Source organism: Podarcis liolepis, assembly GCF_965112155.1.
Source record: "Podarcis liolepis genome assembly, chromosome: 2".
Lineage (NCBI taxonomy): Eukaryota > Metazoa > Chordata > Lepidosauria > Squamata > Lacertidae > Podarcis > Podarcis liolepis.
In genome coordinates, this window is record NC_139555.1 from 14,072,668 (window position 1) to 14,096,414 (window position 23,747).

Genomic DNA, 23,747 nt, shown 5'->3' on the forward strand with positions numbered 1-23,747 from the left:
TACAACTCCCATCATCCCTAGCTAGCAAGACCCAGTGGTCAGGGATGATGGGACTTGTAGTCCAGAAATAACGACTACAAGTTTGGGAAATATTGCTGGGGATGAACCATCAGGGGGATTTTATGGAGGGGTGAAAAAGCGGGCAAATAGAAGGGGAAGAAATGGAGCAGTGAGAGATTTTACTTTCTTGTGCTCTATGATCACTGCAGATGGTGACAGCAGCCACGAAATTAAAAGACGCCTGCTTCTTGGGAGAAAAGCAATGACAAACCTAGACAGCATCATAAAAAGTAGAGACATCACCTTGCCAACAAAGGTCCGTATAGTAAAAGCTATGGTTTTCCCAGTAGTGATGTATGGAAGTGAGAGCTGGACCATAAAGAAGGCTGACTGCTGAAGAATTGATGCTTTTGAATTATGGTGCTGGAGGAGATTCTTGAGAGTCCCATGGAAGGCAAGAAGATCAAACCTCTCCATTCTGAAGGAAATCAGCCCTGAGTGCTCACTGGAAGGACAGATCCTGAAGCTGAGGCTCCGATACTTTGGCCACCTCATGAGACGAGAAGACTCCCTGGAAAAGACCCTGATGTTGGGAAAGATGGAGGGCACAAGGAGAAGGGGACGACAGAGGACGAGATGGTTGGACAGTGTTCTTGAAGCTACCAGCATGAGTTTGACCAAACTGCAGGAGGCAGTGGAAGACAGGAGTGCCTGGCGTGCTCTGGTCCATGGGGTCACAAAGAGTCAGACATGACTAAACAACAACAACAACAACGACAACAACAACAACAATTCTATCCCTTAAAAGGGTGATCAGTGAGGCAGCCTCCAGATGTTTTGAACTACAGTTCCCATAATCCTCGGCCAGCATGGCCAGTGTTCAAGTATGATTGAAATGTAGTTCACGCTGGCTACCCCTGCTATCAATCTGTTGCAGCCAGATCAGGAGAGAGTTCTGTGGCACCTTAAGAGACTTACCAAATTCATTGTGGCATGAATTTATGGACGAGGGTCCACTCCCTCGGGCTAATGAATATGACATAAGGCTGGAACCAACTTCTTCAAGTAGTGAAGGGGACGACAGAGGACGAGATGGTTGGACAGTGTTCTCGAAGCTACCAGCATGAGTTTGACCAAACTGCAGGAGGCAGTGGAAGACAGGAGTGCCTGGCGTGCTTTGTTCCGGGGGGTCACGAAGAGTTGGACACGACTAAATGACTAAACAACCAAAAAGCGGGCTGGGAGTTGAATCCATCAGCCTCGCAATGCTTCTTCGTCATGTCTCGGAAAAGTAACGTGAGGAGCACCCAGGCATGGTCTCGAGACGCGTTTCTCAAATGTTTAAAGCCCAAGCTACACGCACACACGCGCCACTGTGGTGGGTTGCATATCGTCTTGCACAGGACCTGGGTTCAAATGCTCCCTCAGCTGCACATGCTCACTTTCGGCCAGTCACTCCTTCCCTCTCCGTCTATCCATAACTGTCAACCTTCCCTTTTTTGCAGGAGATTCCCTTATTCCAGCGCCATTTCCCGCTGTTATCCCGGATTGTTATATATCCCGTAGACTGTTCCCAGGACAGGTGAGGCTGCTGATCCCTTATTTTTGAGGCTGCTAAGCCCTTATTTTCAAATCTGAAAGTTGACAGCTATGAGTCTATCCTACCTCATAGGCTTGTTGTGACCCTCCTTAAGGAAGGGTGAAGGTTGTTGAGTTGTTGTTTTAAAGCAGTAATTGTCCTACCCACCCGCCTTCCTGAACACAAATAGAAGCCATGTGTAAGTATATTTAGGGGACAAGCATTTTATTCTTTTTCTTCTGCATTTTCTTTCCCAGTTTGAGAAACCTCCTTCCAAAAAAGGCAGTTTTCACCCCTCTAGATGAGCGAGACAGTCTGCAGACCAAACAAAGCATTTCCTGCCCATGCAGAGTGGAACAGGGACTTCTGGCAATGCTGCTCCCCATTTTCTAATGTTTGGTACAAATGAGGATGGCAGATAGCAGTGATTTTGAATAACCTTGTGCTAAAGTGTGTGTGTGTGTAATTGTGCAGTTGAAAGGCTTCCCCAGGGTCATCTAGTCTAAGGTTACCAGACGACCCCGTTTCACGGGGACAGTCCCCGGATTTACAAATCAGTCCCCTGACAAAATCCATCTATTTAGTAGGAAATTGAAAACTGTCCCCGGATTCATTGAAAAAAATCTGGTAACCTTAATCTAGTCCAACTCCCTCCAATGCAGGAATCTCAGCCCACAGGGCCCCCCCATCCAATTAGAATACACGCTGTTTCAGTGTTTAAAAGAAACTTCCCAAAGCATGTTGAAACACCTTCTTTGGGGACAGAAACTCTTCTTTGCTTTCATCTTCAGGCATGTTGCATCTTTGAAAATATCCTTGAAGTGCTTCTTCACTGTGTCTGTGTCTGTTAGTTACTGAACTAAGGCAGGTTCTTAAATGAATTGTCGCTATACAGTGGTACCTCGGGTTACAGACACTTCAGGTTACAGACTCTGCTAACCCAGAAATAGTACCTCGGGTTAAGAACTTTGCTTCAGGATAAGAACAGAAATCGGCTCCGGCGGCACGGCAGCAGCGGGAGGCCCCATTAGCTAAAGTGGTGCTTCAGGTTAAGAACAGTTTCAGGTCAAGTACGGACCTCCAGAACGAATTAAGTACTTAACCCAAGGTACCACTGTATAGGAGATAAGAACTACAGACTCCTATGGAGACACCACCACAACCGGTGCAAGAGTGGAGCAAAGCTCTGTGTACATTTGGATTTTCTTCTTCTTTGTGGGGTATATAACAGGGAATTGATGCAGCCAGGAAATCTGCTTTTAAAAACCTGGTTATGAGCAGCTCAACTTTGTCCCAAAGAGAATGAAGTGGCAATCCTATTCTACTTGCCTGGGAGAGTAAGCCCCACTAAACTCAATGGGATTTAATTCTGAGTAGACATGTATAATATGTAAGTAAATCACTCAAGTGAAATGATCTTTTTCTCACAAAGCAGTACGTTTTTATTAATAAGGTAACAGCATTCTACACTTACAACTACGAAAACAGTATTCAATCATTCTTTGTCCTGTCAATAAAGCTCTGGAATAGGTTTTGATTTTTTAAATATTAGATCTATTTATCCATTAGAAAAAAAGCCCAAAGATGTACAGAGGAATAAAAAGATAGCATTCGCCTCTAGGTCTTCATCATATTTACCACCACTATAATTAAAATATAGATTTGTCTCTTTAAATAATTCTACTGATTTTTTTATAAAGTGCATTGCATGATTTAAATTACACAAGGCAACAAGAGATGATTTCTGTTTCACATTTGGAAAGAAGCTACTCCTCTCTTATTGTACAGGTTTGGCTTTCACATGCAGACTTGGCAAAAATAAACCCCAGCATCTCTGAAAAAAGAGCAGCTATGATTCAAATATCATTGTCCTTAAAATGTCTAAAATCCAATTTACATTTTACAATAGACCATTTTCAACCCATATTAAATAGCTATTTACACATTCAATTATACCACAAAACCTGGTGCAAATTGTTCAGCGTAGGCATCATTAATGGATTTAACACAGGAGCTGGGTATCTAAACCACTCTCCCAAGCTACTGGGAAAATACAGCGGCCTGGTTTGTTTTCCAATGATTGCAAACAGTCTTCTATCCTCATGGCTTAGGGCAGACAACCAAAAGACAACCCCCCAAAAAGCCTTCTTTTTTTAAAAAAAAGGATCAGAGGAAAAACAGCAATAGATCTGTGCGAAAGATTCACAATAGAACTAAGAGCTGGCTTGGCTTTAAAAAATAAAAAAATAACCCAGGGCTAGCTCATCTATAAGCAGTTTAAAATAACACACGGGTTGGGGGAGCATGTTAGGTTCCATTCTTCTCCACATTGACAGGACAAGCATATTGATACCCCCATCCCTTTAGGCTTGAGGGTTATTTCCTGAGACAGGATGGAAATCTCGCACCTAAGACTGTGATTCCTACAAATGTTATATGCCTTTTTGTTTCAGGCAAGTCCCACTCTCCCTCCATCCCTTAACCAAAGAAAGAATGGCAAGGAACTGCTAATTCCCCCCTTGCAAATAAGCCTAACAAGCAAAGCTACACACAGAAACCTCTCTCAGAATCAGCAGCATGCCCTCTAACTTAGCACAGCTGCTTCTCACATTTTTGGAGGCAGGCAGGCTTTGCAAAGTGCATCCACTCAATAATGTTCTCCTAGATAAGCAGCTGGGCATCTTTCAGCACAGCGGCGCATGCCGAGGAATTGCCACAACTCCCTGGCGCATGCCCACCGTGTGCGCGCAGATGCACATCTCCCTTTCAAACCTTATGGCACTTGTGGCAACAGCAGGAGGCTGAAACACTGCTAACCATGTAAGTGGCTGTATGCTTACATGCAAAGTTGCAAATGCCACTACAGTATCCAAAAAACCCTAGAATATCTGTTTTATTTAAAACGTTTGACCAGCCTTTCTGAAGGAACTGAATAAAGCAGCTGATATTTGCCCCTGCAACTGAAGTGGGTTTTGAAAATGAGTTTGGAAGGCTTGGATTACAAGCCTATCTATCTAAAGATACATGAAGCAAATGGGAACTTTCTCTTCGTCCCCACTGCCAGGCTGCAGAGGTCTGTGAAAAGGGAAATAGTTGTACTGCTGGGAGGTTGGGGGGTGGGACACCACAGACTTACTCCATGTGGGTGGGCTGCCCTTGTGCCAACTCTCCAACGAGCATAGAAGGAAGTTAAAGACTTTGATGAATCCTACCAAATCCTAGTAATTAAGACTAATTTTAGAGTAAAAGAATCTAGCCATAACTTTGGGAGGAACCGATTCATTGCTCTGACTCAAGGCACTTTGCACCATAATTACTTTCTACCCTACCCTATTACCCTACTGACACCTAGTGAGCAAGAGGGAGATTTCAATCCAAAAAATGGAAGCTCCCTTCCTTACCCTGCTTTATTCCCATATGCCAGCACAACCCCAAAGGATTTGTTAAACTAAGGGGTTCAATGTGACCTTCCTTTATTCACGGAACTGAATTCTCGTCATCTCACCAGACATTTTAAGTGACAATCTGTAGCTGTGTATACAGTGTGCAAATTGCAGCTATTGCAGTAATAAAAAAACCACACAAATACAATAACACATTGGTGAATGTACACTATGTGTTTGAAGAGAGTAGTACGTTTGTATGTATTTCATGAATAGGCCACTATCTATCAAGCGACTAGGAGAGAACATCTATATTCATCTTTGCTCTCTCTCTGTTGTTGACAGTTAATTTTACATTTCTGTTTTGTGCAATTATTAGCCATGTATCCTCCAATCTTACTTTGGATTCTGTGGGACCAATGAAGCCACAACTAAATATCCCAAGCATGTTCTCTGCAAATAAATTATTTTAATATTGGTAATGAATTACTTCCCTTTTCAGCACACAGTTCACATGTGCTTTGTTTTTCCAGAGGTCATATACAGTAGTCCAGAAGTTGTCAAACTCACAAAATGTCACTTTCAGCCTTCCTGAGTGTTACTAAGGGCTGATTATGGCTCCAGCATGGAGACATCTGAAAATCACCTCTGCAGAGTACTTCTCAATATGATGGCTGGAATATTTTAGGTGCTACTTTGCATGTGGCTTATCCTGATAAACAGGGCTTTCCCCTTGCCACTCTAAAGTAACCCAATGTGATCCTGAACAAACTCAAGCCTGCTGGCTAGATGAAAAGCCAGTTCTGTACTCCTCTTGGCAGCTGGCTGTGCCTGAAACAGTGTAAGAACTAATGCTGCAAACAGGACGTGAGTTGTTAGCAGGCTTATTTCTTGGGAAACAAGGCTGCGCTCCAAGCAGGGGCTTGGCTATTAGGAAGTCAACTCCCAGAGTGTCTACACCAGGTCACAGGCCAAATATAATTTTCCTCCCATTACAAATTTATTTAGTGACAACAATGTGCCAGGCACATTTATACACACTAAAAAAAGTCAGAAAGATGACACAGGTTATTTATTCCTGTAAACTTGGCTGTGTACACCCCCCCCCCATTTTACTCTGCAGCCAATGCACTCCCACCACTGGTTTCGGAAGAGGTGTACATACGATATTATCTTAATCCGTATCTCTCTTCCATCTCTCCTGCATTTCCTCCCAAATCACCTTTGATCCAAATTAAGGAAAAGAGCAACCTAGCTGCATTTTAAGCTGGTAATGTGTACACAGCTTGTGTTTTTCCTGTTTATTCTTAGGTTAATAACTACTTTTTCTAGTACTGAAGAGCTCTGAGGTTTGGCAGAAAATTATGAGAGGTGAGGGGAGTTGACATTTTGCACCAAGAATAACAGTTACTCTTCCCTGCATGTTATAGCCATTCTGAACCAAAAGCTCTCAACGTGTTAAAAAGAAAGAATATCCCATGTCCAATCCATCACAAATCTTAAATTCCACCAGTTGTTATTCAACCATTCACCTTCCATTTAAGACGCAGCACAGACGTTTCAGTTGCTGGCTTGAAAAGCTCAACATTGAAGAAAGCAACAAGCGGTTTCATCATGGCAAAGCAACAAGTGAGAAAGCTCTTTAGTTTTGATAGGCAGGAGAGAAGGGGCTAGCTTGCGAATTGCTGCTCAGCAGCAATGCAAAATATGAGGCTGAAGATATACAAACAACGCAGTCCCTCTGGTAGTGTGGAAAGGAAAAAAATAATCAAAACCCTTGCCGACAGAATATACAAAACTTCAACTTGGGCCAAAGCTCTCAGTTTGCCACCAGCGGGAAGCTGGCCTGACGTCTCCCTTTACTTCAACAGGCTTCATTGCCAGCCACGGAGTCAGGAGATCTCATTGCCAAAGACTTCGAGGACCAGCGGAGTGAGCTGCATGCTGTGCTCCGGAAGAAAGGAGAGGCAGCGATATTGCTTGGAATGCTCCTCGTTCAGGCTCCGGAGGTCTGCAAGTTTCTGGATCATCTTGGGATAGAGCAAGCGGTTGCCCGGAGGAGGGTGTCGGCAGAGAATGTATGTCTGCAGGATAGCTGAAAGATGATCTTGGATGGACTCCACCAGAGCCGTGTCCTGAACGCCAGGGCGGTCTAGGAACAGAAAACATAAACACACCTCCAGTGACCAGGGTAGGCAAAAAGACAAAGACAACAAGAGTCTTCTGTTCCCTCTACTTGTGGTTAAGTTTGTCCTTTCCCCTCTTTTGTCTTCTGAATGCTAGTTCCCGACAATCAGCCCATGCTGCCTGATACTAGTTTCCTATTATGGACATCCCCACAACTACTCTCAGAGGTACCAACTCGGCTCTTAAAAATCTACAAAACATTGCTGAATTTGCACAGTTACACTCACACATCCTCTAAGACGTTTCATGCCATGTGCCAAAAGCAGAGGCGTGAAATGGAGTATTAAGATCTGAGGATCGTGAAATACCATGTTTCATTTCTGCTAAAATAAAGCTGCGGAAGATATCAGCCCAGGTCTCTTTTGCATGGGGGGAAAATGAGCACCGGGCCTTTAAGAGCAACAGTTCAGATCACTGAATGTAGCTTAGGTTGTGTTCTATGCAATTATCAGAGCTGAGGCCCATGTTACTTTCTTACTGCCCCTGCTGATTGTTCTTAGGTTATTGAAGAAAGCAGCCATCTCCTTCCTTTTGAAGCTTTTATAGCAGGTGGGGAACCTTTCCCAGCTGCCATTTTTCTTCTGAGGAACCCATGACATTGGCAAACAGCAAAAAAAGTGGGTGGAGCAATGGATGAGACTCTTATTTTTGTACGGCAGTTTACATTCCAGCCATGCAAAAGTCAGAAGTGACTCTCTCCATCCAAGCAAGCAAGTGGCACCATCCCTGGTTCAAGGAAACACTCCAGCCCAGGCAAAAATACTCAGAGAAGGTGCGGATCAGGGACAGGGCAGACAGAGAGGCCTCGATAACTGAATTTGGCCTCTGGAGGTTCCCCACCCCTGTTGTGTAGGCAGCAAAAGAGACCCCTTGCACCACTTGCTGGACTTTTTCTTGCCTTGTGCTTCTGGCAAGGAAAACTCCATGGGTTCTGCTGCTCATTCGTTGCAATCCCAACATTCTAGCAACATTTTTAAAAATAAGGGAGAGGGGGAGGCTAGGTGCTGATGATGTTGAAGCACCTCCCTGTGCTGTCAGGCAAATGGCTGATTCCCCCTTGGATGTTCAGGAAAAAGCAGCCACTCAAAATGAGGCCCTACTTCAGCAGACTCCATTTCCTCAGCTTTATGTGCTAAGGAAACAAACTAGTAGGAAATCAGAAGTAGTTAAATTCAGTTCTCCACATCATCAGTTTGCATTTTTATTTTTACAAGAAGTCATTGTGGAAATTCATCAGAAATTTGCTACAAATTTCTCCTAATATACCGTACTTCTTTTGCAATTTTTACGTAATGTAAACATTTCTGCAAAACAAGTTTCCCTAGTGTAATGCATTTTTATATCTTATTTTCACTGACACATGCATGTTTATGCACACTATACCCTAGTATATGCATTCCTGCGACCCACAGCTCAAAGAGAAAGCCAAATGATGTTCCTCCTAGCGGATAGGGACAAGGACATTACTGCCCCAGTGGCTTCCTTTTTAACCTCCATCTTACCTGAAAAGGTGCTTAATGAATCATCCCTCTAGGGAATAGACAGGGTGAAGCAGAACGATCAAGTACCTTGTGATCCTCGACAGCCTCACCGCTGTCCCTTTTAAATGTATCCTAGTGTTTTGAAATGTTTTAACTCGTAATGCCAATAAAGGTATTTGCATTGGTATTTATTTGCATTGCTGCACATGTTACTTGGCTGGACAATTTTATTGCAAAATTTGTGGATTTTGAAGGATGGCTATGTTTCAGTTTATGTGTTGTATGGGAAAGTGCAAATTGGGTAGATTTGCCTATGAATGCAAAATGAAGAGAATTTCTCTCCCCTCCCTAAGCATCAACAAATGATTAGGATCCTGAATAATCATAATAAAAGAGTAGCAAAGATTCCTGCATGATCAATGAAGGAGGCTACGGCTTCTCAGTATTTGCCAAAGGGTAACGATAGCAGTTTGAAAGCACGTCAAAGTGCAAGTAGATAAATAGGTACCGCTCCGGCGGGAAGGTAAATGGCGTTTCCATGCACTGCTCTGGTTAGCCAGAAGCGGCTTAGTCATGCTGGCCACATGACCCGGAAGCTGTACGCTGGCTCCCTCGGCCAATAAAGCGAGATGAGCGCCGCAACCCCAGAGTCGGCCACGACTGGACCTAATGGTCAGGGGTCCCTTTACCTTTAAGGATACATTTGTTCTGCTCTGTGGAAGGGATAGTAAAAAAACCCAGAACAAAATCCAATCTTATGGCTTATATTTTTCCTTCCATGTACACCCATCACTCAAAATGTAATTGTGGCAAAGTAGATGCTTGCATTCTTTTCACACAGGACAGCATACACCACTGTGCATGTTATTTCCTGTCAGGGAACTGACATCAGAGGCACGGGAGAAGGAGAGGGTCTCTGATTCTGCATGAGGAGGTCCCAGCGCTAGGGGGAGACTCAGCTGGGAAAGAGGGGAAGAGAATGAGTGTAACACCAGGGATCCAGGAGAGCAACGGGACAGGGAGGTGCAGGGGCTCCAGGACTCTTCGTTGGAAGTTAGTGAGGAGAGCCCAAGCACCCTGCTGCCCACGCCCACCCTGCGCAGGAGACTCCCGCGCAGTGAGAGGCAGCGACGCTTAGGCATCAAACAACTCTTATGTTGGCAACGCTTTAAGAAACGCCCACAGACAGATTCTACGAGTGACTAAGGGCAGCCACGCTGAGATGGGCTGTGCAGTCCAGAGGGTTTAACCAGGCAATCCGATGTTCAAACGGGGCAGGATTACGCATGAGTAACTCCCAACCACTACATTTCCTATATAGAAATTATATCCCAGAAGTGGCTGGCTTGTAGATGCCACCCGTGGTTGGTGCTGGTTTTAATCTACAATTAAAATACAGCCGGAAAAGGCAAAAGTTTCTCTTACCAGGAGAAAGGATGCAGATGGCCATGAGGAGAACATGTTCTTCTTCATGCAGGTTCAGCTTTTTCAGGTTGATCTGAAATTTAACAAGGGGCTCAAGCAAGTCCAGGCTATGCCCAGCTGAAACAGAAACATAAAAACCCTTTTGAGAGGCAGGCTCTAGATTCTTGATAGATTTATCAGCTAACGTGAAACAGAGCAAGAAGCAAAATTAAAGATAAATTCACACGTGGACTGGTCAGCCAATCCTGCCTGGAGACCTCACAAAAGAGACGAGCTCGCTCGTGCTCAGTTGGCATGATAAAACTATCCTCCTTTCAGAACAGGAAACGCTCCAGTCCTGGAAACTTCCACATATGTTCAGGTACAAAATGAGTGCCAAGGCTGTACAAAGAATATATATTTTCAGATGCCTTGTTACCATTTTTACTCACACGTTCAGGAACTATGAAGGGTCAAGAGCTTTCCCTTCTGATGCGAGAGCTGGTGTTTGCACACTCCCTCCATCAAAATGAAGCATAGTCAGCCTGCAAGTCACTTAGGTATGATTTCACTAAATTATCTCCTGGCCATTTCAGGGTTGGCTAGCAATGATACATTCTGACACCTCCCATTCTGTGACTTTGGCTCCATTTTGCAAGTGCCACGGCATCTTCAAATAACTAGGGGTTTGAGAATTATAAATATGATGGATATGATGGGCTGCTGGCACTTCAGTTGTTGATGTGAACAGAATACCCAAACTGACGATTCACCCATTACTTATAAGGACCAATTTATACGATTGCTTTTTCAACTTCCCACCTTCTCCATGCTGGAGAAGTTACTTTTGACTTTCTGCAGGTGGAGAACAGAGATGGCAAAGTGGTTGTCTGAATGCTGAAACAGGCACCCAGCTTTTTATTGAACACATCACACAACACTGTTTTTTGCTAGTGTTTGTAGTGGCATGCTAAAAGCTGGAAGTGAGTCCATTATGAAGCAAGGAAATGGCCCGCCTCCGTACCCTAACTGTAATGACTCAATGGTGTCTTCACAGTTGGGGGGAAACCTGAAAAGGCAATCGCATGAATTGGTTCCAAAATATCAATAGACTAAGTGAGATACACAACTCTCCCTCGTTCTTGGACTCATCACCTAACATGCATTATTTCCAAAATTATATTTTGCAAACCATTTTGCACAACCCAAAAAGCAATATATAAATATTTTAATCAATAAATTAAGCAAATCATTGGACCACTACCTCACGGATTCTGCTTATCCTAACTTTTGCATTACTTTGGCCTTCTGTAGGCCTTGAGTTGTATCTTCTAGGGATAATGATACCTAATATTAATTGTAAGCAAATCAAGATGAGACAAGCACATTTCGGTGGCTGCTCCAGAGCAGCCTTGTGCTTGACTGGAATCTTATACCATTCACACCTGAAACTACTGTACCTTGAGTGACATCGCTGATTTTGTATTTGAAGTCATTGCTGCCACAGGTCCAGGACATATCGTCCAGTGAAAATGACTGATTTGAACGGAGCATAATTACTTCAATGACGCTGGATTTCAGTAGAGCAATCTGGTCCTCCGCTGTTAGATCTCTACATTTAGGGAAGAGAGAATATATATCTGAAACCTCAAAGCATCCAGCATCATAACACTCCATTATATAGGGGTTAGAACTGATTATTTGCTTCCTTCCAGCGCTACAGTTTGCTGTGTGATACTCAAAGGAGCTCCCTCAGTGAACAATTGTGCACTTCATCATTTCACTGATCTCATTTATTCAACCCTCCGAATGTCAGCCTCCAGTCTCCTCTGAAGAACCATGTGCAACACACTGTAATAATAATTTTATTTATACTATGGGTTGGTTCACCCATTTGTGCCCATAACACACTGACTGTAGCATATGTGAATTGTATCCCCCAATTCTTGTACAACACTTTTCAATGTAAATAGCCCCCATATTGGGTTAAGAGCCATCAAGTGCGGAGTAATCCATGAACAACTCATAAACTCCAACTATGAGCCCAGTTAAATTTCCCAGCTTGACATAACCATTGCTCTTTATTGTGGGAGTGCAGTGCTGTCCAGTAGATAGGAACAGCTTAAGTTCAATCATGTCAAGTCATAACTGATGCACATCCTGCAATGTGTGGGCATATAGAAGCTGAGGAAATCCTCATTCAACTGAGCCATGTGCCAGAGTAATCATTTAACAGCTCCATTAATGCTCAATTTACAACAAGATTTCTTAATAAGCAACCTTACTGCAGGCTAAATGGATGAGGAGAGCGAGAAGCAGAGGCATTAATGACATGGATGTTCTGGCTCACAGCCATATTGAAGGATTTACTCAAATTATGTCCAGATAGAAGGCAGCTGGGAAAATGTATTCTAAGTTCCTAAACTTATTGAGTTGAAAAATACCGTTCTCCTGGGGAAATGATTTCCTGTATGTTTTTATTGACACTGTTTAGTTTTCAATTTTTTTATTTTTGTTGCAACCAACCCAGAAGTCTCCTTCTGGAAGCTGTGTGGTGTGGTACAATTTTTAAAACAAATGTATTAAACACACACACAAATACATTCAAGGGAAGGAAAACGCATAGAACCATTCTGAAAAAACCAAAGCAAGCATCCTTACTTGAACCCTGGAATCATTTTTGCAAATCCAATCACTTTTTGGATGCTGTAGCTAACAAGGTCGGCCACGTGAGGCAGCATAGAGAGGTGTGAGAAGTCCATGGACATGGTTGCACTTTCATCGCTGTCATCACTGAGTTCCACATTCGATAACATCCTGGACTCTGCAAGACAGAGGGGAAAGCACACAGATTAAAATTTTAATTTCAGGTGTAGGGCTTTTTTTGTTTTTTAAATCAAAAGTTAAGGCTTTAAAAAGGCCAGCTTTAACAAATGTATTAAAGGTTTCTGTGAAGGAGGATTGAAGTCCAGCAACTGAGCCACAAGATGAGAGGGGGTGGGCTGTGCAACCCAAGGAGCTCTGATCTACAAGACAACGGGAAACTGAATCTGGCAGATGAGAAAAACAAATCCATAGCTGGAGATAACATTCCTGGATTTGTTTGCTGTGGGCCTAGAGCTCATTTGGCAATCTTCACATTACCTGGGGAAGAGCTGAAAGTGTCTGAAGAGTCTTCTGAAGAAGAGAAACCTTGTGACATAAGAGAGGAAGATCTGCTTGTGCTTCTTCTGCCGGAATCAAGTCTCACAGGAGGCTGAAACAAAAAAGGGTACCATTCCAACTATTTGTCAATTGCTCTTTTCAAAGAACATCTCTGTCTGACCCCACCACTTTAGTTCTATTTGCTGGTAAATTTGTGCACTGACAAGGGCCCCTTGCTAAGGAAAAAAGAACGGTTTTACACAGTGCTTTTTTCTAAAAAAAAATAAAAAAATGTTTAGGGGTATTCTCATTTTCCTACTCGTATTGAAATACTGCTCCTCAATGAGGCCAAACTTAGATTCACAAAATGTTTAGGGGTCCCTGCATCCCCCCAGAAAATAAGCACTGGTTTTACATCTCTAAAATATCCTTAGAGCTTTTCCACCAATGAACTAAATGGGAATTGGGGCCAGATGGATACAGAATACTTTTATAAACTCCCACCCACTATGTTTGACTTCTTTTAAATTTTGCCTAATTCATTTACCCTGTCAACCCATTTCCTTAAGTTTAACGGTTCCCCCTAGGTAAAAATGTTTCTGATGTACCATGATTTTGCCCCAACATGGCTAATCTCTACGGTAATGTAGAAAGGCAGACTTAGAAAGCACACACACACACACACACACACACACACACACACAGAGAGAGAGAGAGAGAGAGAGAGAGAGAGAGAAAGCATGTTATGAGCCAGAAAGCCACAGCAAATATGATTTGATGTATTTAGCATCTTATGTATGTGAACATTGAAAAGGCATCTGCAAATGCCAACTCACATCGTGTAAGATATTTAATTATCACATTTGTGTCATTTTCAGGGTGGGGCCAGGAGCTGAAGGGTACTTGGAAGCGATAATCCCATGGTGGAGACATTTGTTTTGCTTAGAATATTATCAGCTGGCAGAGAGAGGAGAGGTGGAAGTCTTTTGGGAAGTAGTACAAAACAACAAGTGTTACCAGCTCCAAGTTGTCAAAACCATGAGTCAGACAGAGCTGGTTCTCTTTCCCCCACTTCTCTCTCTGCCCCAGCCCTTCTCCCTAGCTCTTACGTGCGTCACTCAAACCCCAAAGCTGAGCTCTAGTTCCCAGCTGTTTCACTAGTTCTTACCAAACAGGAAGGAGTTGTGGCTGCCTCAGCCACAAGTGCTTTCTCCTCCCTGCTCTTTCTTCCTCAGAACTGAGGAAAACAGCTGTTTCAGGACGTGAGTGCAGCTGAGGAAGATGTGCCAACAGGTGGCTAAATGGTACACCCGCCCACCAGAAGCCTGGCATTCTGGTATCCACACCGTCCAATGGAATAAGTGGCTTCACAATTAGGCCTTCAAAAACAAGCAGCAGGCTCAGAGGCGATGAGGTTTGAAAGCACCTCACCCGCAACCAGATCATATTGATTCAGCGCACATGTTAATTATGGCATTTGACAAGGCACCAAAAAAAATTATGAATGCCAACGTTTCAAAAGCTTCTCTTAAAGGTAAAGGTAAAGGGACCCTGACTCTGGGGTTGCGGCGCTCATCTCGCTTTACTGGCCGAGGGAGCCGGCGTTTGTCCGCAGACAGCTTCTGGGTCATGTGGCCAGCATGACTAAGCTGCTTCTGGCGAGCCAGAGAAGCGTACAGAAACGCCATTTACTTTCCTGCTGGAGTGGTACCTATTTATCTACTTGCACTTTGATGTGCTTTCGAACTGCTAGGTGGGAAGGAGGTGGGACCAAGCAATGGGAGCTCATCCCGTTGCAGGGATTCGAACCGCCGACCTTCTGATTGGCAAGCCCAAGGCTCAGTGGTTTAGACCACAGCACCACCTGCCAGTTCCAAAGGCAAAGGTAAGGAAATATCATATACAGTGGTACCTGTGGATGCAAACGGGATCTGTTCCGGAGCCCCGTTTGCATCCTGAAGCGAATGCAACCCGCGACTGCGTGTGCGTGGGTCATTTTGAGTGTCTGTGCATGCGTGAGCTGCAAAACCTGGAAGTAACACGCTCTGTTACTTCCGGGTCGCCGCGGAGCATAACATGAAAATGCTCAACCTGAAGCATATTTTATCCAAGGTATGACTGTAGTTCACTCACAGCAGGTAGATTACGGGTCTACCTAACTGGCTTCAGTTTGCAGGCTGCATGTTACTTTCTTCCAAGTGAGAAGGGAGCAAAGGTTTCGCTGATTCAGAACTACTGCTTCAATTTACTTATTCCACCAGCAGATGTCCTACTAGTCACAGCCGTAATGAAGTCAGAAGGAAAGCGTGGCCTGAAGCTTACCCGGAATTGGTTGAAATCAGAGTACGTGGAATCATAGGTCTTGCGGTGGGCTTCCAGGAGGATATCGATGGTCCGCTGTTGCTCCTCCAACAATTTGGGCTTTAGGCTCTCTTTCAGGGCTTCCTCTTCCTTCCTCTTCATTATCATCTCTCTTTTCCTCTGAACCTCTTCATCTGTCAGAATAACTGTCAACAGAGGGAGAGATGCCAAACACATTTAACACTTAGAATCCATCTGCTAGGACAAGCCGAAGAGTTAAGTAACTCCAGGGCAGTCTTTTATAAAGACTTGGAGTGATTAGCACGGTGACACTAACGTCCGAGAAGAGAATATAATAATAATTTATTATTTATACCCCACCCATCTGGCTGGGTTCCCCCAGCCACTCTGGGCGGCTTCCAACTGAATGTTAAAAACAGTACAGCATTAGACATTAAAAACTTCCCTAAAGAGGGCTGCCTTCAGTTGTCTTTTAAAAGTAAAATAGTTATTTATTGCTTTGACATGTGGTGGGAGGGCGTTCCACAGGGCAGGTGCCACTACCGAGAAGGCCCTCTGTCTGGTTCCCTGTAGCCTCACTTCTCGCAATGAGGGAACCGCCAGAAGGCCTTCGGTGCTGGATCTCAGTGCCCGGGCTGAACGATGGGGGTGGAGATGCTCCTTCAAGTATACAGGACCGAGGCCGTTTAGGGCTTTAAAGGTCAGCACCAACACTTTGAATTGTGCTCGGAAACGTACTTGGAGCCAACGCAGCTATCTCAGGACCGGTGTTATGTGGTCCTGGCGGCCATTCCCAGTCACCAGTCTAGCTGCCGCATTCTGGATTAATTGCAGTTTCTGGGTCACTTTCAAAGGTAGCCCCATGTAGAGCGCATTGCAGTAGTCCAAGCGGGAGATAACCAGAGCATGCACCACTCTGGCTAGACAGTCTGCGGGCAGGTAGGGTCTTACTCTGCGTACCAGGTAGAGCTGGTAGACAGCCACCAGATGTCAAAGCAATAAACAAATAACTGAATAGACAAGAAAACCAACGACAATCAGTGAACCTTAAAACTTCATGAAATGTTCACAACTCATTTGCCAAGCGGGAGAAACATTTGCGTATTACACATCTGAGCAAGATGCTTGCTGGTCATAGAAATCTATCTCTTAAGTGTGCATGGCCCAGTCAAGACTCATACCCATGACTGCATCTGGTAGCCACTGTGAGAACAGGAAACTGAGCTAGATGGGCCACTGGAATGATCCAACAAGCTCGTCTTATGTTCATATGCATCTCACAGATGTCAAGGAAACAGAAAGCCAACAGCATTTCTTTCCCTTGTGCAATGATGCACACTCCAAAATGGGCAATGCATTTTCCATGTATGCAGCTGTAAATAACTAGTGGAACAGTGCAGCGCAACTCCTTGAACATCAAGCAACTGAATGGTTGTGGATGTATTTCCATCGCTAAGTATTGTGGCATTAGGGCTACCAATACCAACATCTTGAGCATTTCAGGATGGGAAGAGGTCATTTCAGAGGACAACGTGGCCTCTTGTGTCAGAACGCTATCAGAAAAAACAAAGTTTTGCAGCCTGTGTAGACCTTGCAGTTACCGTGCATGTAAATTAGTGCTGGTGGGAAGGCAACTACTGTTGAGTAAAGAGGGGCTGCCACAGATGTTCACACGAGTTGTGTGACATTAATAGGCTATCGGGCATATTTTCAGCAAAGAGAGACAAGAGGTGGTGACCAAACAATTCAGTAGAATCAAAGTCAACTCCAAGCAGACTGGTGTGACTGTTATGGAGAAGAAGCTGCAGGAACGTGAAGTGCTTTAGTGTGCAAAAATACACAAATTTCAGCAGAATTTCACAATATGCTGCTTTTTAAATACAAGATGGGAAATACCCTGTGCATGTTCTGTGGAGTAAGATTCGAAGGACTGCAAGAAAATGGACTTGCATGCAGAGTGACCACACCACACATTATTTTGTAAATAAAGTGGTCAGGTGTGTCTTGTCTGCTCTTCAAATCAGATGGGTTAATTAGCTCTGGTTGTTTCAATGATTGCATACATGTTCTGAGGAATTACATGGTATCTCTGTAGCCACAGCACACCTTAATCCAGGATTATTTTGGATACTCATTTTGTATCACTTGGATTGTTAAAGAATGCCTCTGTGGTTGGGACATGGCAACCTTTTTGGACCAGTGAACACATTTGGAATTATGAGGAACTGCCATAGGTAGCAGTCACAAAACAGATGCTGTTTGGAGAGAGGGGGAAGCCACAAAATGGCCGCCACATTTACAAGAGCAAAGAAAGAGACAGGACTACAAAATGGTGCCGCCGTGTCCTCCATCTCAATGTGAAAAGTGCCTACACTAGCCATGCCAGTGCTTGTTCACAGAAAGAAATTCTTAGCACCTTTCCTCTGTTCACAACATTGGCATCCAATGAAATGTGGGCATATTCAATGTAGGAGAGGCCAAGTCAGGACAAACAGGTACTGAGCAGGAAGAGCAAACAGCTTCTCGCACACTGCACACTGTAGAAAAGATATTTACTGATTTTTCATGGGAAGAATAGGAGATACTGGTGCCATGTTGGCAACCCCTAATTAGAAAATGGTGGACTTAAATTATTTCAAAAAGATCCTCTGAGACAAAATGACAGCGTGGCAGATGTCCACACTGGAAAGAAAGTTGGACTTAGAACCTGGGAAACTGGGGCTCATATCTCTCCTCAGCTATTGGTAGTCTTGAGCAATCAAGTTTCTGTGCTTGGAAACTGGAAAAAATGACCTATAACACAGATGCAAGGATTAATGAGACAGAGATTAGGAAGCCCTCTGCACGCTAGAAGTGTTACAAGGGTCAGCCTGCAATGCCTCATGTGCAGGCATGAAAGGACACCAAACTGAGTTTTGCAGCTCAAGCCACTCTGTGTGTGTATACTAGAATTGCAGGGCTCTTAAGAGTCTTCTTAGCTAGCGTGCAGGTATGAGTTGTTGAAGAAGAATGTCAGGCTGGGATCCATCCTGTGGTTGCAGCTGGAGCAGAACCTGTTATGGTTTGCAAGAGGCCAGCACACATAACTTGCTATAACAACGGTCTCAATGCTGCTAGGATTCCAGCAACCAAAGAAACACAGTTGAGCTGGGTATACACATCATGCCCATTCCAGGAATGCCTACTTCTGATCAATTTCAAAACTGTTGCTGATACATTTTTGATTAAGTTGTGGTTATATTCTGATATCAACAACTGAGGCCAAACCTTTAAAATCTGAGAACTGGGGAAGGAAGAGGATTCTGAGCCATTAGGTTACATGGGGGTGGTTCTTTCCCCCTCCCACTACAAAAACAAGGTAAGATATATACAGTGGTACCTCGGGTTACATACGCTTCAGGTTACAGACTCCGCTAACCCAGAAATAGTGCTTCAGGTTAAGAACTTTGCTTCAGGATGAGAACAGAAATCGTGCTCCGGCGGCGCGGCAGCAGCAGGAGGCCCCATTAGCTAAAGTGGTGCTTCAGGTTAGGAACAGTTTCAGGTTAAGAACGGACCTCCGGAACGAATTAAGTACTTAACCCGAGGTACCACTGTATATATTTAACAGTTATGCTGGAAAATGTCGATGGCTGGCACAAGCTGCAAAGTATATTACTCTATGTTGCATAACACTTATTCTTCAATCTCGTCTGATTTCACATAATGGTTTATTGCTCCATAAAAATAAATAATACAGCCAGATTTATGATTAGCATACCTCATGCATTACTCAAAATAGTATCTATTTAAGAGACAGGGAAGTATGTGAAAGATCAGAGTCTCAGCTCCTTGTTTCAAAGGGAACTAAGAGGGTGACCAAACTCTCAGCAAGCTGTTTACCAGAGACATATTATTCCCTTTTCTCTGAATCACATGCATTGCTTCTGGGAAATTTGCACAATACTAGTCACGTGCATGTAGAAATATTTCTACAGGAAAAAGATCACAAACTGCAGTTTCCTAGGAAATCAACGCCACACCCTGATGCATATTTACAACCAGAAAACATGCGGTTACTGAATCTTCCAACCCCATTAAACTAAATGCCATATAGTCAACAAGCTATTTATATATATAAAGAAAGTAGGAGAGACATCTAAAAGAAATAATAAAGTAAATGTGCAAATCTGTGCAATATGTATCGGTATTTTGATACAGCAGCTCTTAGATAAGGAGTAAGAATGCACTTCCAGGCTGCAAACTGGTTTGTTCAATTTTTTTTTTAATAAGAGCCCAGATTTAGGAATCTGAAGCTGAGGCAATTCACTCAAGGCCATCCAATAATTGCAGCTGAAACAAGGCTGGTATCTAGGAGCTAATCTAAAACCACAGTAATAAAACCTATTATTACTCTATATTGCATTCAACTTTATGATTCTATTACTGAGATTCCCAGATATAAAAAAACCTCTTAATTACTTTCAGTAAATCTAACAATGAACAAGGAAACTGTTTTTGGCCTCAATTCTGAAAGCAGGCAGATTGGAGAAGGAGAGGGATAGTAAAATCTGAAAGAGGTGCAGAATACAGAATGGTTGTGGCAACCCAGCCAGATGGGTGGGGTACAAATAAGAAAATTACAAGTTATTATTATGTTTGCTGTATTCAATGATGGAACAGAATGCACAGATTAAATCAAAGGTAAAGTTGAGTTTCAGAGTTCAACAACAAGAAGAGTTTGCCTTGGGATCAGTTCACAGCACCTATTTTTACCCGGCAAGCCTTCTGTGAGTTAAGCAGTCTCATGAACACTCTCACATGTTGAGACTTTGGGCTTGGCATTTCTTAAAAAGAAACATGCTTAAACTCGGCAGTGCAGGCCAGGACAACGTGCCTGTCACATTTACAGGGCAGCTATATTGTCAGGAGTCAGCTAGTCTACACTGTGGTCTTTATGTATACACTGTTTAAATGGTCAATGAATCTGCCCTGCTTTAATAGTTTGCCCTTTTGGCTATGGCTCACTGAGACAAGACTCTCTCTGTGTAATGTAATATTACAAGCTCAAGAAAAGATTCTCATTTGACGCAGGTTTCTGCCAAACTAGCACCATCATCACATGTTGGTTGTTAATGTGTGCCAACACCAAGTTCGTACGTGTGAGATTTGCATTTGCACATTCAGTGCAGGATTTTTCTTCCACCATTTGTGAACTAAAAGCTACAGTCAAGCATTGAAAGACCCTTTTAATGCAACTGCAACTCAGCAGCACACTAGAAAAAGAACTTGCAGCCAACAATAACGTTGCTTTTTACTAAGACACTAGCAACCTTAAAAAAAAAAAGTGAGTAACAATTCACAAGAAAGCATTCATCATAGGACTGGGATGTTGTTTTTGCAGACACTGGGCAGAAGGAACATTTTACGGTTAAGGTGGGGTTTGGAATGAGAGGTCTGGCAAGGAAAAATAAAAGCACCTAGGTCATGTGCTGTAGCAGCATACATGCGTAATGAAAAAGCAAGTTGCTCTGCTATGCAGCCTGCAGCTACTTACGGCTGAGGGTTAATTAGCCGCTAGTGTTTTTCCAATACAAAAGTTGCACAACTCTATGCATGCCTGAAAATGATCGAAAAGATCAAGGTGGTGTCCAGCTGTGTGTTTCAAGGCTATGAGGTGGCTAGAGTACCAACATTCATTTGGGGAGGTAATTAAGTTGTGAGTTACATAACTGTGTAAGCATTTTTTATGCTTATCCTCAAAATAAACCCAAATAAAGCTATAAGCAACACCCCCCCTTCCCACCACAGCTCCTTTAGCTTAATGGAAAATAAGCACACCCCGTCAGGCCTCTATAAATTAAATAAATAACCAGAGTGCTCACAGTAGGCAAACTCTCACTGGGTATCAGAGCTTCCAGTGGGAATACTATCGGTTTGGCTGTCTTGAATGGAAGCTATTTAATCCAGATTTTATTCTTTAGAAAGGATCAGGCAAATATAAAGTCAACCCATGCCAAAACTGCAAGGACAAAGAGTGTTGGTGTTAGTACCTAAGGACCCTAAGTAGCTATCGCAAACACCCCAACACACTGGCCATGCTGCCTGCAGCTGATGTGAGTTGTAGTCCACAACATCTGGGGAACATCGCATTGGCTATGCTTGGGCTGGGGGAATTAAGTTTGCCACAGGCTCTCTCGCCTAAGTGGGTGCCGTTTTGGAAGAAAGACATTTTCAGCTCTTTACAGACATAACCCTAATGGTATAGCCCCTGCCCCCTGCACAAATTCAGGCACCACCTCTATTCAACATGCAGTTGTTGCAAACATGTGCACTGCACTTTTGGATGGCTGAGAACTGATGAAGTAGGTGGAAAATAAACACCCTTGGGCATACATAGCAACTGCTGTGGGGGCTGGGAGACTGAAGGCGAAGCAGCAGGGGGACAGGCAAAGAACGTAAGCATTCATGGATTGAGCCGAGTGGGAGTGGTGTTCATATGTGTGTGTTTAAAATCTGGCTTTAAAGTCAAAACAGTTTGTTTTTTTTCATGCACTAGACTGGCACGATTGCAAACTTTCTTCTGGAAGGCTATGGGGATTGGATTGTACAGGTTGCCTCATCTACTCCTTATGAGGAACTCGGTCAACTTGTTAACAGAGAGGCGATGTTTGTTTTGGAGACTCTTAATGTCTTCTAGGAAGTGATTAGCAGCCTCTTTACCACTACGCTTGGCACAGATAAGCTTTGTTTAAATGCTTACAATTGAGGGGGAAAGGTTCTTTGCAGCACCTGTCACAAATGGATTAACTTTAATTCTATTCCCCGGATGAAACAAAACACCTGCTTTCAATATTCACACTTCCATGATACTGAACAGCAAAGGAGTTTCCGCACTTTGCTTCAGCCAAAGTAGGCATGCTGACAAATTCACGCTCCACATTTTAATCTCCTTCTGGAACCCAGCCAGAGTTTTCCTCTTCCTACAAAACAGTGAAGCAATGACTGCCTCATTAAGACCACCACATGCTGTATCTTTTGTAGCAAGCGTTTTGCAAGGCCAATCAATTATATCTACTGAAAATCCCAGTCAAATCTCTCACTGAGAAACGCTTAATCTTATTTATTTGCTAATGGCTTGCACTATCCAGCAGACAAATGCTGTAAAACAAGGGTAGGCAAGGTGGTGCCCTCCAGACTATGGTCAGGGATGATTGGGAGTTGTAGTTTAGCAACATCTGGAGGGTACCACATTGGCTACCCATGCACTAAAGCAGGGGGCCGCAAACTTGGGTGTCCAGCTCTTTTTGGGCAATAATCCCCATCATCCCTGACCACTGGTCCTGCTAACTAGGGATGAGGGGAGCTGTAGTCCACAAACAGCTGGGCACCCAAGTTTGGGGAATCCTGCACTAAAACATATTGACACTTCTTTAACCAGTCCCAAGAATCATGATCTACCATCCCCAAAAAAACCCACTTCTTCTCCTCTCAAGGTACATTGGAGGTTTGATCTTCAAATTAGGTTGTTTAGAAGTGGTTCTGGCCATCTGTTTCCAAAGTGACCCAGAGACACTTTTTAAGAAAACATAAACCTTTTTCTTTTCATCACTAGCTCATATTCTTTCTTTCTTTTTAACACGCTGCCTTCAAGAGCAAAGGTTTTTATTTCCTTCTGCGATGCAAAATATTGAAAGATTCTTAAAAGAGGAAAGCTGGGGGTGGGGAAGATTTGCTTTGGGACACGTTTCTGAAGAAAACCTTTAAATATAAGTATTTTGAACAGGGCTGGAAAGCCTATTGCAACAGCTTGTGTGCTAAGATAGAACGTAGGAAATGAATCACTGTAGCTTCCCATGCAACCAATAGGTTATGAAAGATTAAATGATGTTGTAGAATATGTTCAGATCAATGGAGATAGTAACATTATTCAAGTTATTCATTTGGATTCCTAGTACCCAACACTGGTGCTAGTCCATACTGTGTCACTACTTTGCAACCAGTTGAACAGCAGACACGAGGGCTACCAAGCCTGTTGCTGACCTATGCTTGCATGCAATGCATGGCTGTAGAGCAAAAAGGAATAAATGTGTTCAAGTCCAGGTAGTCAATCTGATTCCCCACTAGGGCAACATGGATTTCCTTCCCCTCTGCGCCTCCCCCAAATTAACTCTGGAGGCTGAGAAGCCCCAGAGCGGCCTATGGGGAAGGAGAGGGGAGTTTGTTTCATTGGGAAAACAGAAATCACCTTTGCATTAGGCTGAATTC

At 43.5% G+C, this 23,747-nt stretch overlaps 1 protein-coding gene across 2 annotated transcripts in view; it reads right to left on the reverse strand.

Annotated features, from left to right (window-relative positions):
- Positions 1-2,997: 2,997 nt before the first annotated feature.
- The window catches only part of VDR (vitamin D receptor), an 84,804-nt gene continuing 64,054 nt past the window's right edge, over positions 2,998-23,747 (reverse strand). For both annotated transcript variants that reach the window (XM_083490262.1, XM_083490263.1), the window contains 6 exons: positions 15,501-15,685; positions 13,179-13,290; positions 12,696-12,858; positions 11,495-11,646; positions 10,056-10,172; positions 2,998-7,114 (listed from right to left, as the gene is read on the reverse strand). In XM_083490262.1, coding sequence (XP_083346388.1) covers positions 6,855-7,114; positions 10,056-10,172; positions 11,495-11,646; positions 12,696-12,858; positions 13,179-13,290; positions 15,501-15,685 — 989 coding nt within the window. In that variant the 3' untranslated portion in view covers positions 2,998-6,854. The remainder of the gene's footprint in view (positions 7,115-10,055; positions 10,173-11,494; positions 11,647-12,695; positions 12,859-13,178; positions 13,291-15,500; positions 15,686-23,747) is intronic.